Source organism: Schistocerca gregaria, chromosome 3 (genome assembly GCF_023897955.1).
Source record: "Schistocerca gregaria isolate iqSchGreg1 chromosome 3, iqSchGreg1.2, whole genome shotgun sequence".
Classification (NCBI taxonomy): domain Eukaryota; kingdom Metazoa; phylum Arthropoda; class Insecta; order Orthoptera; family Acrididae; genus Schistocerca; species Schistocerca gregaria.
The window spans coordinates 345,289,575-345,306,511 of NC_064922.1; the positions used below are offsets into that span (position 1 = coordinate 345,289,575).

The 16,937-nt window shown below is 43.2% G+C and overlaps 1 protein-coding gene across 4 annotated transcripts in view; it reads left to right on the plus strand.

The window, feature by feature from the left end:
* The window catches only part of LOC126355219 (uncharacterized), a 175,355-nt gene that overhangs the window by 78,991 nt on the left and 79,427 nt on the right, over positions 1-16,937 (plus strand). For all 4 annotated transcript variants that reach the window (XM_050005476.1, XM_050005477.1, XM_050005478.1 and 1 more), the window contains exon 6: positions 3,498-3,691. In XM_050005476.1, the coding sequence (XP_049861433.1) occupies positions 3,498-3,691 (194 nt within the window). The remainder of the gene's footprint in view (positions 1-3,497; positions 3,692-16,937) is intronic.

A 16,937-nucleotide genomic window follows, 5' to 3' on the forward strand; every position in this document is an offset into this window, starting at 1 on the left:
TCAAACTTGGCGCCAATTCCTAGGAAGAGATGGCGGTAGGATGACTTAGGTTAGTGGAAATAGCCCAAGTGACTTATCTTCCCATGATTTTCTTAGGTTAGTAGAGGTGTAATGCATTATCCTGTAGGAATTTGAACTTCCGGCCATTTTCTGGGGGAGGGTAGGGGAGGGAGTGTTAGGTTAGTGGAAGTAGCCCTATTGATATTCTTCCCATCAAAATTCAAACTTCCCGCCATAATCCACCATCTTGGATGACATCACAGCCGCCATATTGGATGATGTAATGCACTGTTGCCAATCCTACACGCCGCCATCTTGGCTGACGTCATCGCCTCCATCTTGGATAGATCTGGCAACAATGCAGAGTGGCTCAGAATGAACTATGCCGCAATACTTGCACATGCTGTTATCCCAAGCTACTGCCATTTCCATTAAAAAAAAAAAAAAGGAAACGACCAAACAGGCCGTGAAGGCCTGACAGTACCAATCAGTTTGGCCACAGTATCAGCCAAGTCCTTTAGGCATCACCATATGTGGATATGGAGGAGCATATGGCCACCACACTACTCTTCCGGCCATTGTCAGTTTTCGTGACTGGTGCCACAGCTTCTGACTCAAATAACTCCTCAATTGACCTCACATGAGCTGTGTGTACCCTACTTGCACTGAGTAGACTGGACGGTTACCCATCTGAGTGCTAGTCAAATCCGACAACACTTAACTTCAGTGACTTGACGGGAAGCAGTGTCACCAATGTGCCAAGGCAGTTGGCAATGTGCCCTTTCAGCACGACAGTACATGTCCACATATGGCTGCTGCCACTTACGTGCGTTTTGTGGCGTACAGCCACTGGTCTGGCCAGTGATATCACCAGATCTCTCACCATTTGAAAGTGAATGTGACCTGATGAGGAAGGAGCTTGCTAGTTCTCCGTGGCTAGCCAGAACTATTAACGAACTTGACGAAAAAGTGCAAGCACTTGCAACAATTCAGCACAAGATGCCATTTCGCACCTCTATGATTGTTTGTATGTGTGAATACATGAGGAGGAGGAGAGAACACAGTATAATGATGCAGCTGTTTGGATGCCATTTACTGTGACATGTGTGTTTGATTTGCTATCAAGTATTCCTACAGTAATGACGTACTTGTCACTTAATTTGCCAATAAGATGCCTTATCCCCGAGGTTGCTGCATTTTTTCTGCTACTATAGGTTACCATTAGTTCAAACGTAATAGTACCTGGTTAACCACGAGTAATGAAAAATAATGATTGTTCAAACACAAGAACATACTCAGATTTGCATAACAAAGGTAATAGTAGAAAAGTACGCTTCTGGGGACATTATATGGCGTCTAGCATTCTGCCGAACCCACTATGCAAAATGTAGGGTCTTGCATTATAAATGACAGGCGGAGGATGGAAAAAGGAGGGATGGGACAGAGAAAATACGGATATTGTGCATTATTAAAAATAACCAAGAAATTAATTTGTCACTAATAAGCGAAACATATAAAGCATTTGACATTAATACATGAGATTTCTTGTTAAAATTTGTAAATAGATTATACAGAGTGAGCGCAATTATCACCAGAGGACATCCGAGATATGTTACGCTCATATAAATTGGGCTCAGTCTGGTTGCAGTCCCTCTGCCTCTCACAACGCAACATATTCAAGTGTCAATAAACGATCTTGATGAAACTTGGAAGATGTGTACAGGGGCCAAAATAACGCAGTATACATTTTTTGTTTGTAGCCAGTTTGTATTTTATGTGGTAAAACACACCCCAAAAGCTAATACAGCACATATAGGGAATACCTCTGAAACGATGATATATTAAAACTAATGTTTCAAATATAAAAGTTGGAATGTAATTAATGTTGTTGGAAACTGCTTGATCTACTTTTGTTACAATTTGAAATTTTGCAAAACACCCCACCACCCTTAATCTATTTTGAAAAGTGAACATATTTGTGAAAAATTTTCGTATGTCATTGTAGTGAATGATTATGATGTCAATCTCCACTTGAGTAACAATATAATCAAGCTGCAGGTACTAGTAAATAGTCAATTACCTTCATAAGGGTTGCCAATGTACTGAAATAAGCTACATACAAATCAAGATGTTTAGAAGGTCGTCTGTGACAACTTGAAATCTTATTGAATATTTTTATATTGTGTTGTTTGGCGTGTATATCATGTGAACAAATTTTGTTCATTTTATGTGTGTGGTGTAATAAAACGTTATGTTTTAAGTATTTATTTGTATATTTCCCACATAATAATGAATACTTGTGTGTCATTAACTAAATACATGCATGTGGAATGGTAAACTAAAAACTGGAAAACAAGAAAAAAGAATGTAAAATAACAATTAAAGACAAAAAGGAAGTGAAATAAATGACTAGACTAATTATAAATGTTTAGATGATTTAACTAGCTATAATCAAAATATTCTGACAGGAAATTGTGTACAGTTTATTTTCCAAAACTGATATTTCAGAAACCAGGTTTATTACACCTGGATGTATGTAGCTTGAAAGCTTATTTAATTTTGGTTGTAACAAAAGCTTTCATTTTTCAAAATAGATTAATGGGGGTGAGGTAGTTTGTGAAACGTCAAATTATTACAAAATTTGATTTCACAGGCTCCAAGAACTTTAATTACATATCAACTTTTGTGTGGGAAACGTTTTTTATATATCGTTGTTTGGAAGATATTTCTTCCAAACGTAATATGCCAAATTACTGCTAGGTGTGTGTCCTATTCTTTAAAAGTGAAATCGGGCACAAACAAAAAAAATATGTATTGCGTCATCTTGACCTCTCTACAACTGCCCCCCTCCCAACCCCCCAAGGTTTCATCAAGACAGTTTATTGACACTTGGGATGACCCCTTGTCAGCCACACCGCTAATAGGTGCAGTGGACTGCTGAGGCCTCGCTCTGCTGACGTGTGGCTGCGGTATGGCAGGTGAGCAGCTGCTGACTGTGCCTTGTCAGCACGTCAGCAAAGTTCTGGAAGTCTCTCTCTCTCTCTCTCTCTCTCTCTCTCTCTCTCTCACACACACACACACACACACACACACACACACACACACACACACACACACACACACACACACACTCACTCAAACACACTTTTCTTGTTGGTGCAAAATATACACTGGTATTTTCAAATTTTTAAATCTGTGAAGGAAGGCTCTGTTAGTGGCGGTAAAACTTTGCATTACTACTTGTATAACATTGCTCTTCATTGTAATTCGTCGCAATAAAACACTTTTAGTTAAAAAAGGCAAGGGTTATTGGTTCAAGTCCTGTCCTGGTCTTGTACACGATTTTCACCCATCAGGAAGTTTCAGATTAGTGCACTCTCTGCTATCGAGTGAAAATTCACTTCGGGAATTTCCACATTAACGTATACACTGCCCATGATTTGTCATGTTGATTTAATTTGTTTTTAACTTCCAACCCCACGACTTGTGTGTTACAGGCGCCCTGTATTGAATGAAGACCTTCTCTCCTTCCACCAGGAGCACCCGTCATTTCGTGGCAGCTTCGGTGCGCTATGCGAGGAGCGACACCCAGGGGCATCACAAATGTTCACTCTTGCCGACGCACTGCACTCCCTCTACCATTACAACCTCTTCTACGAGATACATCCCGTAGGTGTGGATCGCTTTATAGGTAGGTTTAATACTAGGACCCATCTACTTCATGTTTATGTACTGACAACGGCGACTGCTTTCTAATTCGAGGGATCAGGTTGAAAAACCTGTTGTGGATATCCTGTTTTAGATCCTCCGCGATTTACAACGCCGATCAAGGTAGCTTCTGGTGTTCTTTCCATCGTCAGTTTTTCGATAGTTTGACATGTTTCCATCTAGTTCTGTCACAAGATAAGTACTTAATTTCGATATATCAGTACAAAAGAACTATGGATACAAAATTTTGGAATGTTTAGGGAGAGACAAAAAGAAACACATTTTTATGCGACAAAAATGTCAAAGGGGCATTGTTTCCCTCTATTGTGCCATGATGGTTTGGACGCTACCAATGTACAGAGATACTACTATGGAATGAATATTATTTTACACATGTTTTTGAAAACTTCATCCCCTTATATTTATGGACAACTGTCATCTGCGTACCAGTGATTGCCTGGTTGACTCTCGAAACGCGTCTGCCGGTGTGGCCCAGCGGTTCTAGGCGCTTCAGTCTGGGACCGCGCGACTCCTACAGTCACAGGTTCGAATCCTGCCTCGGTCATGGTTAGCTAGGTTTAAGTAGTTCTAAGCTCTAGGGAACTGATGACCTCAGGTGTTAAGTCCCATAGTGCTCAGAGCCATTTAAAACCATTTGAACTCTCAAATAATGCATGTAGATTCAACAAACGGACAAACAACGCTTCTGGATTGTCTCTCGGTGTTTCATTTATCAAAAGTTTCGTCTTCCTCCTCAAAGAGAACATTTATACGTGAGCAACATCTTTAAAACTATATTACTCCGTTGTTGTCTGAACCTTCACCTACAAAAAAGGTGTTTCCTTTTATCTCCTCTAAACATTCTAAAATTATATATACATAGAGCGTTGTATGTTATAAGTGTGTTGTTTTAAAAATGGCATTTGTAACTCTGTAACACAACAGCTACAGACATATTTTTTTCTTTATTGTCATTTTGATACCTTACAAACAAGGTAGGCCGGCAGCGGCCTATTTACGCCGCTCTTCGGCCATAGGAAAGACACACAGTATAACAGCAATACAAAACAACAACCATACATGGAGGACAAAAACGGGAGACCAACATAGTAAAAATAAGTGAAGTCGTTCACCGACGTACCGCTCGGATAAAAAAAAAAAAAGTTCAGCACTGCACACAACAGAGAATACAGAATGTCACACGTGAACCGAGGAGCTTGGAAAGAGAGACACTGATGCACTGACGGGACGACAAACCACTGCGGCGACGATCTCCAGCGCACGAAGATGCACAGTTCACACAAAACAGAAAGGGGCCTGCCGGAGGCAAGAGGTGAGGGTAGGAGGGAGAGGGAGAGGGGTTTGATGCCAGTGGGAGAGAAGAAGGGAGGGGGAGGGGAGAGGGTAGGAGGGTGCGTGGAAGTTCAGTGATGGGGGGAGAGGGAATGGGAGAGGGTGAGGGGGGAGGGGGGAGGGGAGGTGGTAGGAGCGAGAGAAGGGAAAGAGGGTGCCCTGGAGGAAAAACACAGGGGGAGGAAGGGGAGGATCAAAGTTGGTAGGAGGGTAGATGTAGGGGATGAAGGCATCATCAGGGAGGGGAGTTGGCAGAAGGCACCTTGGGCAAGGGTATGGAGTGTGCTGAGATGGAGAGCAGGTGGGATGGGGGAGTACAGGCGCGGCAGCAGACGGGGGTGGGAAAGAATGGGAGAGACAAGCAGGTGAGGGGGTCAAGTTTTTGGGAGGTGTAAAGGATCTGTATCCGTTCGAGGAAAAGGAGAGGTGTAGGTACGGAATTAAGTTGTAGAGGATCCGCGTGGGAGAGGGGAGGCCGATGCAGTAGGTGAGGCAGAGTGCGTGGCGTTCCAGGATTTGAAGGGCGTTTGTAGAAGGTAGGAGAGGCAGTGAGTCAGGTGGGATGGGCATAACAGAGGATAGGAGAGATGAGGGATTTATAGGTGTGGAGGATGGTGGAGGGGTCCAGACACCATGTGCGGCCAGAATGAAGCTTGAGGAGGCAAGAGTCGGGACCATGCCTTGGCTTGGATCGTCGAGTAATTGGGGGGGGGGGGGGGCAGGAGAGGCGACGGTCAAGGGTGACGCCAAGGTATTTGAGGGTGGGGATGAAGTGGATAGGATGTCCATAGATTGTGAGATAAAAATCGAGGAGATGGAAGGAAGGAGTGGTTTTGCCTACAATGATCACCTGGGTCTTGGAAGGGTTTACCCTGAGCAGCCACTGGTTACACCAAGTGGCGAACCGGTCAAGATGGGATTGGAAAAGGTGTTGGGAGCGTCACAGGGTGGGGACGAGGGCAAGGAAGGTGGCGTTCAAAAATGGTTCAAATGGCTCTGAGCACTATGGGACTCAACTTCTGAGGTCATCAGTCCCCTAGAACTTAGAACTACTTCAACGTAACTAACCTAAGGACATCACACACATATCCATGCCCGAGGCAGTATACGAACCTGCGACCGTAGCGGTCGCGCGGTTCCAGACTCTAGTGCCTAGAACCACTCGGCCACTACGGCCGGCCGAAGGCAGTGTCATCGGCGTACTGGAGAAGATGTATGGGGTTTGATACATATGTAAACTCATTTTTTGTTTATAGGTTGGACAGCGTATAGTTTCTCTTACATGAGCTACGTATAATATTCCACAGCTTGAGGTCGTGTGGTAGCGTTCTCGCTTCCCACGCCCGGGTTTCCGGGTTCGATTCCCTGCAGGGTTAGGGATTTTCTCTGCCTCGTGATGACTGGTTGTTGTGTGATGTCCTTAGGTTAGTTAGGTTTAAGTAGTTCTAAGTTCTAGGGGACTGATGACCACAGATGTTAAGTCCCATAGTGCTCAGAGCCATTTGAACCATTTTTGAGCCTACGTATGATAATACTCATGTTTTCTGGTTTCCTTTAGGAAATGGTCTGTAATTAGGTAGTTAGTTGAGGAATCTCTGTATGAAAGTGTATTAAGACCAACTGGGATGAAGAATTGGTATCAAACATCGTTGTTAATGTACTTGCACGCAAGCGAGGGAGAGTCGAGCGCGATATTCTGCAGACTAGTGCAGGCAAATGTTGAGATAGGCGCTGCAGTCGCGCTCATCGCTAGCAGTCCCGAATCTGGCCAGGGCATAAGCTGCGGTGTGTGCAGCAAGTAACTGACCAAGTGACCAATTGATCGCTGGTATGGGGTGGGCGTATAGCAGGGGTGGGCCCGAGAGCTGTCCGCACGGTTGCCCGCGGGCACCGCCAGCCGCGAGGGTAACACTGAGCACCTATGAGACCGTGTAGTGCGGGTAGCAGAGCTGTGCGGTGTGACTGGCCGCTTCCGCACGCATACTGCACGGGGGCGGGGGAGGGGGGGGGGGGGGCATCGCCCCGCTGTGAGAGCGCTTCACGCATACACCTGTGTGTATGGACAAGTTCACCTACGTAGTGCAGGTGGAACAACACACGTCCGAGATCGTTTCACGCGTATGTGGGGTCCGTGAACTCGGCACCTGTACACAGTTATCGGGAGGCCAATCATATGTGCCACAACATGCGTATGTGGTACATAAGTGTAAAACGTGCTTACCAGAAGTTTGTGTATCCTGTGCCATGTAACAGTTGGCCATGTACGGATGAAACACAATTTCAAACCACTGTAACACGTTCTACTTTCATGGCCACAAATAGGATACGGACGTAAAGGATCAAGAAACGAACACATTTGTACTGTAAATGTTACGTTATATTTACACAGAAGCGTGTAGTTCAGAGGAGGTGTACTACGTACGAATAGGGCATAGGCATTAGTTTACAGTTTACATCCTCCTGGATGTTTTTTCAATGATTCTGAACTAGCATCTAGATATTTGGTGTGAAATTACTAGTCATTAGGCGCACTGCACCAGTCAGATGAACACCAGTTGGATTACTCAGAAAATAAGCTTCGATTTTGTCAGTGTCATTATGGAGAAAACACTTTCGCACAAGTATGTTGTCCCAAAAAACTATACTCACGAGCAGCTATTTTAAATAACAATGGAAACTATTCATGAGGGAAATATTTGTAGAAGCTTTTAAAGGCTCTGCAGTGCGAAACTTCTCCTTCAGCAAGCGATTGTATTGAAAGTCAATGAATTCGAACTGAATCACAGAAGGCTTAGCTGCAAAAGGGGTCACAGAAAGGTGACATCGCATTCCAGTCCTCATTACTATCAAAAATGCGTTCGAGAGATTGTAGCACCGTTACAATCCCCTCAAAATGTTCTTTGAGCCTCTCCTGTTGAAATTGTTTTCACTGACGACTAATGCAACGCTTGGGAAGTGTACACACGACATTTCTGACAGGTGCTTTGCCCGCAAAATTAGTTTTCTCTTGAATGCCAAAATAGTGTCAAACACTTCTCTAATTGCTTTATTTCTACCTTGCAAAACTACGTTCACGCTATTCAGATGCTTCGTTACGTCAGTTAAAAACACAAGGTCTAAAATCTACTGTGGGTCGTCAAATTCTTTCACCGGTTTTCCTTTCGCATCCATGAATATCGCTATATCTGTACGTAAATTAAAAAATCGTTCTAAAACAACACCTCCACTCAAACAGTGTACTTCACAAAAACATGCAACATTGCCGTATTAACACTCGAGATCTGCCAGGAAGGCAGGTTTTCCTTTCGCATCAATCAATATCGCTATATCTTTCCGTAAATTAAAAAATCGTTCTAAAACAACACCTCCACTCAAACAGCGTACTTCACAAAAATATGGAACATTGCCGTATTAATACTCTAGATCTGCCAGGAACGATTTGAAGTGTATGTGTCCCAAACCGTGCGATCTGAGAATGTTAACTATTTTTATAACCCCGTCCAAGACGACAAACAGTTTGACACGTTTTGCTTGTGAATTAACATGGTGAAGAACGCACTGTATTGCTGGTAGTTCCTGCTGGACACCGACGGCTTTCAACTTTTTTCGTATCAAAGCAACGACACCAGACTTATGACCAATCATTGCAGGAGCCCCATTTGTTGCAATCGATGAAAGTTATCCCCACATAGCTCGTATTTCTCTATTGCATGTTCTACGCACGTAAATACATCGTCGGTCGTTGTTGTGTAATGCATTGGCACTAAATCGAGGAGTTCCTCAATCACATTAAACTGAGGATCAACCTCACTCAGAAAGACTGTAGGTTGAGCAACATCACATACATCAGTGCTTTCGTCCAATGCTAATAAAAAGAAAACCAAACCTTTGATCCTGTTTCTCCTTGTGCTGTTTCTTCAATACGCCTGCAAACCGTTCCCCATGAAAGATGAACGGTTCCGAATACAGGAAGACATGCTGGGCACATAGTTGTTGCGGCAGCAACAAAACATTGTTTCACAATTCTCCGTCGCCGAAGGACCGTTCTATTTTAGCTATTTTAAAAGCTACATGATAGCTTACTCTCATCGCTGCATCGTTGCGGATGATAAGGTTCTCGTTCTGTAAATACGTACTAGGAGAATGTAAAAGAGACAAAAAATGCACATAACATATTATTAATAACAATAATAATGTGACTCAATGTCATAATTATCTACATGTGTTCGTATGTCTTTCTCTTTTTTCTGATTCAGTTCGATAATTTCAAAAAATGTGTGTGAATTCCTTAGGGAACAAACTGCTGAGGTCATCGGTCCCTAGGCTTACACATTACTTAAACTAACCTAAACTAACTTATGCTAACAACAACACACACACCCATGCCCGAAGGAGGACTCGAACCTCCTGCGGGAGGAGCCGCGCAATCCGTGACTTGATGCGTCAAACCACGCGGCCACTACGTGCGGCAAAATAAGTTTGGCTTTTCTTCTTTCATTGTTCAAACCGACTATATCCTTCTCGTGAAGCAGTTGATAATGTCACTTCACAATGTACTTCTTCGGCGAAGACGATGTTGTATTGCAAATCAATCACTGAGGTCCGCTTTGCGTTTCAACAGAAAAGTACCCTTCTTCCCACTGTGGATGAAGAGTATGGTTTCAAAGGACTTTCGTTTCAACGATTTTGACTCCTCCTCAGCCATTTTCCACCCACTAGTTCTGTTTTATCACAGATACCAAACGCGATGTCTACACAGATAATAGAAACGACAGGAAGTAAATGAACCGAGTGGCTCTGCACGGTTCAGTGACGTGCGTGGTTAGGCGAGTGGGAGAATGCCACGGGCAGGCCTTGCAAGCATTTGCGAGCGCCCGCGCTAGCGAAACGGTATTTACAGAGCCCTGACATGCAGCCAGGGGACCTATTCTGTATTGTTCATACCGATCGGTGTAGTAGGTTCGTCTCGGTAGTGACGTCATTTCGGTTCTTTATCGAAATATCCTGTTCTGTAAGCTTGTGAGACTTGTTACCGAACGGTCCTCCCACCGATTAACGACAATTGTACCGAGAGGTTTTGGATTTCGGTCTGGCCCTGTCGATTGGTGAGCTGTGGTTTATGTACACCTATAATTTGTTGTTTTATACATATTTAGCGGTTTTAGCTTTGGATTTAGTGATTGTGTTACTAAAGAATCACCAGAGGACGCATCAGATTGTAAAATGAGTTCCTAATTGACTATTTTCCTTTGTTAGATATATGGTTAGGTTAGGTTGTTAATGTGAATGATTACATAAAAAAAAGTTTTCGATCAATATTCTCTCAAAATACGTGTTATGTTTGTGCAAATAAGAGTTTAAAGATCATTAAATATCAAGACATTGGCTCTGCTAACGTATATTATATGAGTGTGAACTGACGTTACTAGTAGTTTTTTGTACTTTTTCCACAAATGGGTTAGTCATTAATTATCGAAACGTGTTTGCAACTTTCAAGTAACAATGGAATGCAATTATGTGAAGCCTGATATTGGAAACCTTCTGAACTATCACGCATTTATGACTTACGCAGCACCCTTTGACAATGAAGTCAGTCTACATTCCTCTACAGTCTACACAATACTACAAGAAATGAGTATCTGTTGTTTGGTGCGACCAAGTGGTAGCCGGCAAGGTATCTCAGCGCGTTCACTCAGAGGGTTTAGCTACCCTCTAAAATAAAAATAAAAATGAGTGACCGGCTCAAAGAACAACCTCAACGAATGTCATGGGACGTCCGCCTCGAACATATACAACGAACATAGACCAAAATGAGATTAAAGAAAAAGGTTATTAGCGCGCGGGAATGCGATGCAGAGATCGATTCAATAGAACACGGGTTCGCGTATGGGTGGACGCAATTTTTTTTTTCCTCTTCATATATCCAACACGTTCTGAGACATTGTTACTCGTGTAAGTTAAGATTTTTCTTTAATATTCGTTACTACTCACATATAAGAGCGCACTTCCTGAGTAATGATTTCGTGATTTCTGTGTGTCTAAAATACCAAATATTGTTGGAGATGAAATTGCTGATGAAACAACCAACAGTGACCTATATATATTTTTTGTCAGAAATAATACACCATTTTTTCCGAATATGTAGCGATTTCCGAGTATGCGTTTAGATAGGAATCTAAGAGCACAACTTAAATTACTGGGAATGTAACTAGCAGCAGTCATGCAGATATATATCCATCTATTCCTTCTGCGGATCTGCGGCCGCTTGCTTTTCATTGGCTTGCGCGACACAAACTAACAACAGTGCTTCAGTTCTCTAGACCCGAACGGTATCGCTACCGAAATGCATACTGAATAATGCAGGGACTTTAATTCGAGTACTAGACCGTTCGGTGCTCTTGAATACCGAAACGATCGGCGAAATGGCGGAAAGATACAGGATATGCACCCATGTAGGGGCATAGGGACGAGTGAGAGGAGGCACGCCCACTCTCACACGGCTGACTGTGTGCACTTCGGCTTCACCTCTGCAACATTCCATTCATATGCCGCCTCTGTAATGTTCCCGGGGCAGTGATTAGAAGTGAATTGTAAACCTGGCCACTCATTTCATCCATATATATCAAGCGTAGAAGTATGAAACCGGAATGTCCGTATAGACGGTGCTAGCCGTCAGTGTAGGGCCTGTGAGACCGCACCTACAGCGCCATCTGTTTCCTGTAACGGCTGACGACGGATGTCAACAATCAGTAACCCAATTTCGATATATCGCCATGAGTTTCAACCCGTAAACATTTCGACTTTTGCGCCTACGAACTACGATTTGCGGACAGCATTGGTTCCCTGTTATCATTTGAAGAATCGCATCGAATGCTTGTCGAGGCTTTCGGCGAGCATGCTCTTCGGAAAACACAGTGTTTCGAGTGGTTCAAAAAGTTTTGATGTGAGAAACAACGAGCGCGGGAAACCACTGGAGTTCGAAGACAACGAATTGCAGGTCTTGTTGGATGAAGATGATACTCAAACTCAACAGGAACTCTCGGAACAATTTAATGTGACGCAGAAAGCCATTTCTCTTCTGCTGAAAGATGTGGTAAAGGTGCAGAAAGTGCTAAAATGGGTTCGGCATGAACTGCATGAAAGACAGCAAGCAAATCGAAAGACCACTTGTGAAATGCTGCTCGAATACAAAAGAAAGTCGTTTCCCCATCGAACTGTGACAGGCGATGAAAAATGGATATATTTTGAGCATCCTAAGTGTGGTAAATCATGGATGAATCCAGGCAAACCATTGACATCCACTGCAAGACCAAATCGCTTTGGAGAGAAGACAATGCTCGATGTTTGACGGGATGAGAAGGGTGGCATCTATTATGAGCTGCTAAAACTGGTGAATGTAGATGTAGAAAACTTTAGCACCCATCGCTACCAACAGAAAATGATCGATTTAAATCGAGCATTACGTTAAAAAGCGACCGGAATATGGAAAACAGCAACACAAAGTCATATGCTCCATGATAACGCCCCATCACACGCAGCAAAACGGGTCAGGGAAACTATCGTGGCGTTCAGTTGGGAAATACTATGTGGCTTATTCTCCAGACTTGGCTCAGTCCTATTATCATCTATCTGCATCACTGGAACACCCTCTTGCTGAAAAACCCTTCAATTTGTATGAAAATGGACGGAAATGGTTCGCTGACTGATTCGCTTCAAAAGGAGAACTGTCTTTTTAGGCGTGGCATTCATAGCCTGCCGGAAAGGTGGGAGAAACGTATAAATAGCAATGGAGATAACTTTAAATAAAATATTTTTTTTCAGTTTCAAACAACAAACGTGTAATTATTGCATCCAAATTCCGGTTTCATACTTCTACACTTGGTACATACACATACATCGATACGGAACGTGCGACGAACGTGTCTGTTAGGATAGTGCGGTGAAATGTGGCATTAATGGGTTATGGCAGCAGATTACCAACGCGAGTGTCTTCGCTAACAGCTTGACATCACCTGCAGAACCTCTCCTGGGCTCGCGACCGTATCGGTTGGACCCTAGGCGACTGTAAAACGGCAGCCTGTTCAGATGAGTGCCTATTTCAGTTGTTACGAGCTGATGGTAGGTCTCGAGTGCGCTGCGGGCCCCACGAGGCCGTGGACCCAATTGGTCAACAAGGCACTGTGTAAGATGTGGTGCATCCATAATGGCGTGGGCTGTGTTTGCTTGGAATGCCGAGTTCTGTGGCCCAACTGAACCGATCACTGATTGGAAATGGTTATGTTCGGCTACTTGGAGACATTCTGCAGCCGTTCATGGGCTTCATGTTCCTAAACATCGGTGGAATTCTTATGGATGACAATATTCCATGTCGCCTGGCCACAATTGTTCACGACTGGTCTGAAGAACGACCTGCACAATCTTAGCGAATGTTTTGGCCACACAGCAAACATTTATGGGACATAACCGAGAGGACAGTGCATGCCCAAAACTAACCCCGCACTGGCTACAGTTTTGAAGTTAAGGACGGCTATTGAGGCAGCATGGCGCAGGGGACTTCCAACGACTTGTCGGGTCTATGCCACGTCGAGTTGCTCCACTACAAAAACAGAAGAAGGTTACAACATGATATATATACAGGGTGGTCCATTGATAGTGACCGGGCAAAATATGCCACGAAATAAGCATCAAACGAAAAAACTACAAAGAACGAAACTCTTCTAGCTTGAAGGGGGAAACCAGATGGCGCCATGGTTGGCCCACTAGATGGCGCTGCCATATGTCAAACGAATATCAGCTGCGTTTTTTTTTTTTTTTGTTTTTTTAATGGGAACCCCCATTTTTATTACGTATTGGTATAGCACGTAAAAAAATATGAATGTTTCAATTGGACCACTTTTTTCGTTTTGTGATAGATGGCGCTGTAATAGTCACAAACGTATAATTACACGCAACATTCCGCCAGTGCGGATGGTATTTGCTTCGTGATACATTACCAGTGTTAAAATGGACCGTTCACCAATTGCGGAAAAGGTCGATATTGTGTTGATGTATGGCTGTTGTGATCAAAACGACCCAACAGGCGTGTGCTATGTATAATGCTCGATATCCTGGACGACATCATCCAAGTATCTGGACCGTTCGCCGGATAGTTATGTCATTTAAGGAAACAGGAAATTTTCAGCCTCATGTGAAACGTCAACCACAACCTGCAACAAATGATGATGCCCAAGTAGGTGTTTTAGCTGCTGTCGCGGCTAATCCGCACATCAGTAGCACACAAACTGCGCGAGAATCGGGAATCTAAAAAACGTCGGCGTTGAGAATGCTACATCAACATCGATTGCACCCGTACCATATTTCTATGCAATCAGAAATTGCATGGCGACGACTTTGAACGTCGTATACAGTTCTGCCACTGGGCAAAAGAGAAATTACAGGGCGATGACACATTTTCTGCACGCGTTCTATTTAGCGACGAAGCGTCATTCACCAACAGCGGTAACGTAAACCGGCATAATGTGCACTATTGGGCAACGGAAAATCCACTATGGCTGCGATAAGTGGAACATCAGCGACCGTGGCAGGTTAATGTATGGCGCAGCATTATGGGAGGGATAACTGGCCCCCATTTTATCGATGGCAATCTAAATGGTGCAGTGTATGCTGATTTCCTACGTAATGTTCTACCGATGTTACTACAAGATGTTTCACTGCATGACAGAATGGCGATTTAGTTCCAACATGTGGGAGTCCGGCACATAGCTCACGTGCGGTTGAAGCGGTGTTGAATAGCATATTTCACGACAGGTGGATTGGTCGTCGAAGCACCATACTATGGCCTGTACGTTCACCGGATCTGACGTCCCTGGATTTTTTTTTGTTGGGGAAAGTTTATTGCAATAATATCACGCTGTAACAACATGCGTTCTCATAAATGATAAGTCCACAAAGGTACATGTATCACACTAGAACAACCGAAATTAAATGTTCAAACGTACCTACGTTCTGTATTTTAGTTTAAGATACCAAACTGGTACCAACTGTTCGTCTAAAATTGTGAGCTATATGTTTGTGACTATTACAGCGCAATCTGCCACAAAGTGAAAAAAGTGGTCCAACTAAAACATTCATATTTCTTTACGTACTACACGAATATGTAATAAAAATGGGGGTTTCCCATTTTAAAAAACGCAGTTGATATCCGTTTGACCCATGGCAGCGCCATTTAGAGGGCCAACCATAGCGCCATCTGGTTTCCCCCTTCAAGCTAGACAAGTTTCGTTCTTTGTAGTTTTTTCGTTTGACGCTTATTTCGTGAGATATTTGGCCCGGTCACGATCAATGGATCACCCTGTATGTATAAGCACAGAATCGTTTAACATTCTCTTCAGCAGAACAACTGTATAACGTTACCTACCAGACAGGCCTCTCAGGCCCGTGTTATTTAAACTGACACTATTTTGACTACTTATGATTTGAAACACTTTTGATGTATAAATACTTTTAAAATAATTTTGTTTATTGTGAGTTTACATTTAAAAAAAACGTAAATTTTACACTTTCGCCAGTAACTTTTTAAAGATGTGTGGCTTATTCTCGTTCTCCATCGAGTATTTTTATAGAATAATTCCTATTGTAAACAACCTTTCTTCTCTTCACAATAAATACATTTTCTCCTTTTCTTAGCAGGAGGTTTAGCCGCCATTTCTGGGTTTGGTGATACCACTGGATTCACTGACTATTGCTTTGCCAAACTGCTGGTGAAAGTGCGACGTCTCATCGTTTCTTTTTTTATTGGTAGCCAGCATCTTCCTAATTGTGAATGCAAAATGGTTCAAATGGCTCTGAGCACTATGTGACTTAACGTCTGAGGTCATCAGTCCCCTAGAACTTAGAATTACTTTAACCTACGGACATCACACACATCCAAGCCCGAGGCAGGATTCGAACCTGCGACCGTAGCGGTCTCGCGGATCCAGAATGTAGCGCCTAGAACCGCTCGGCCACTAAGCCCGGCTTTGTGTATGCATTCTTTACGCGTACTTCGATCGTATTGAAGAAAACCACCAACGGCCTACGTATTATTTTTCTCTTCATACTGTAGCAATCACCAAGGTTTTCAAAACATTCCCTCCAAGTTGCAAGTTCCTGGTTTCTTCCTCGTAAGCAGTGGCTTGTCGCACTGTCACAAAGTGCCCAAAACTTTATTTCATGTCTACCAGGTTTTGATGGTATGCACGGCCACGCACCATCCTGGAATGCAGGCAACCCTCAAGATAAATTTCCACATATCAAAAACTTCTCTGATTGGTCCCAGTTTGTCACTTGACATATGTTCACTTTGGGCTGCTACATTGTCAGACCACGACATGTTATGAATAGCATATAAGTGGTTGCGAGATTCAATTTCTTTGAGCAGTGGTCAGCCATCCTCAACACTCCAAAGCTAACTGATATCTTCATGTCAAGATCAGAACACCAAGAACTTTTTTCCTATTTCATGCAGATATATATCCATCCATTCCTTGTAAAGAATTCGACCTACCTTGTTGGTCCTCATGTACACTTTCTCAATGAGTGGTACACGAAAGAACTACATAAAACGAGACTCTTCATCATCACAGACCTTTATAGAGTACCTTGTAGGTACCTTCCAGAAATTCCAGCCTGAAGGACTATTGCCCCTGTTGTTTTCTCATTACGAGGAAACAATAAGCGGAGAACCTGCACTGAATTTTTCATGTCCTCGCTGTAAATGGATTCTTCATGGTCATTAACATCTTTGTGTTATTGTGAATTTTCAGCGGCATCTACCTCATTATCATCATTATTTGAAAATTGAGATACACTAGGTGGGTTTTCCAAATTACAAGACT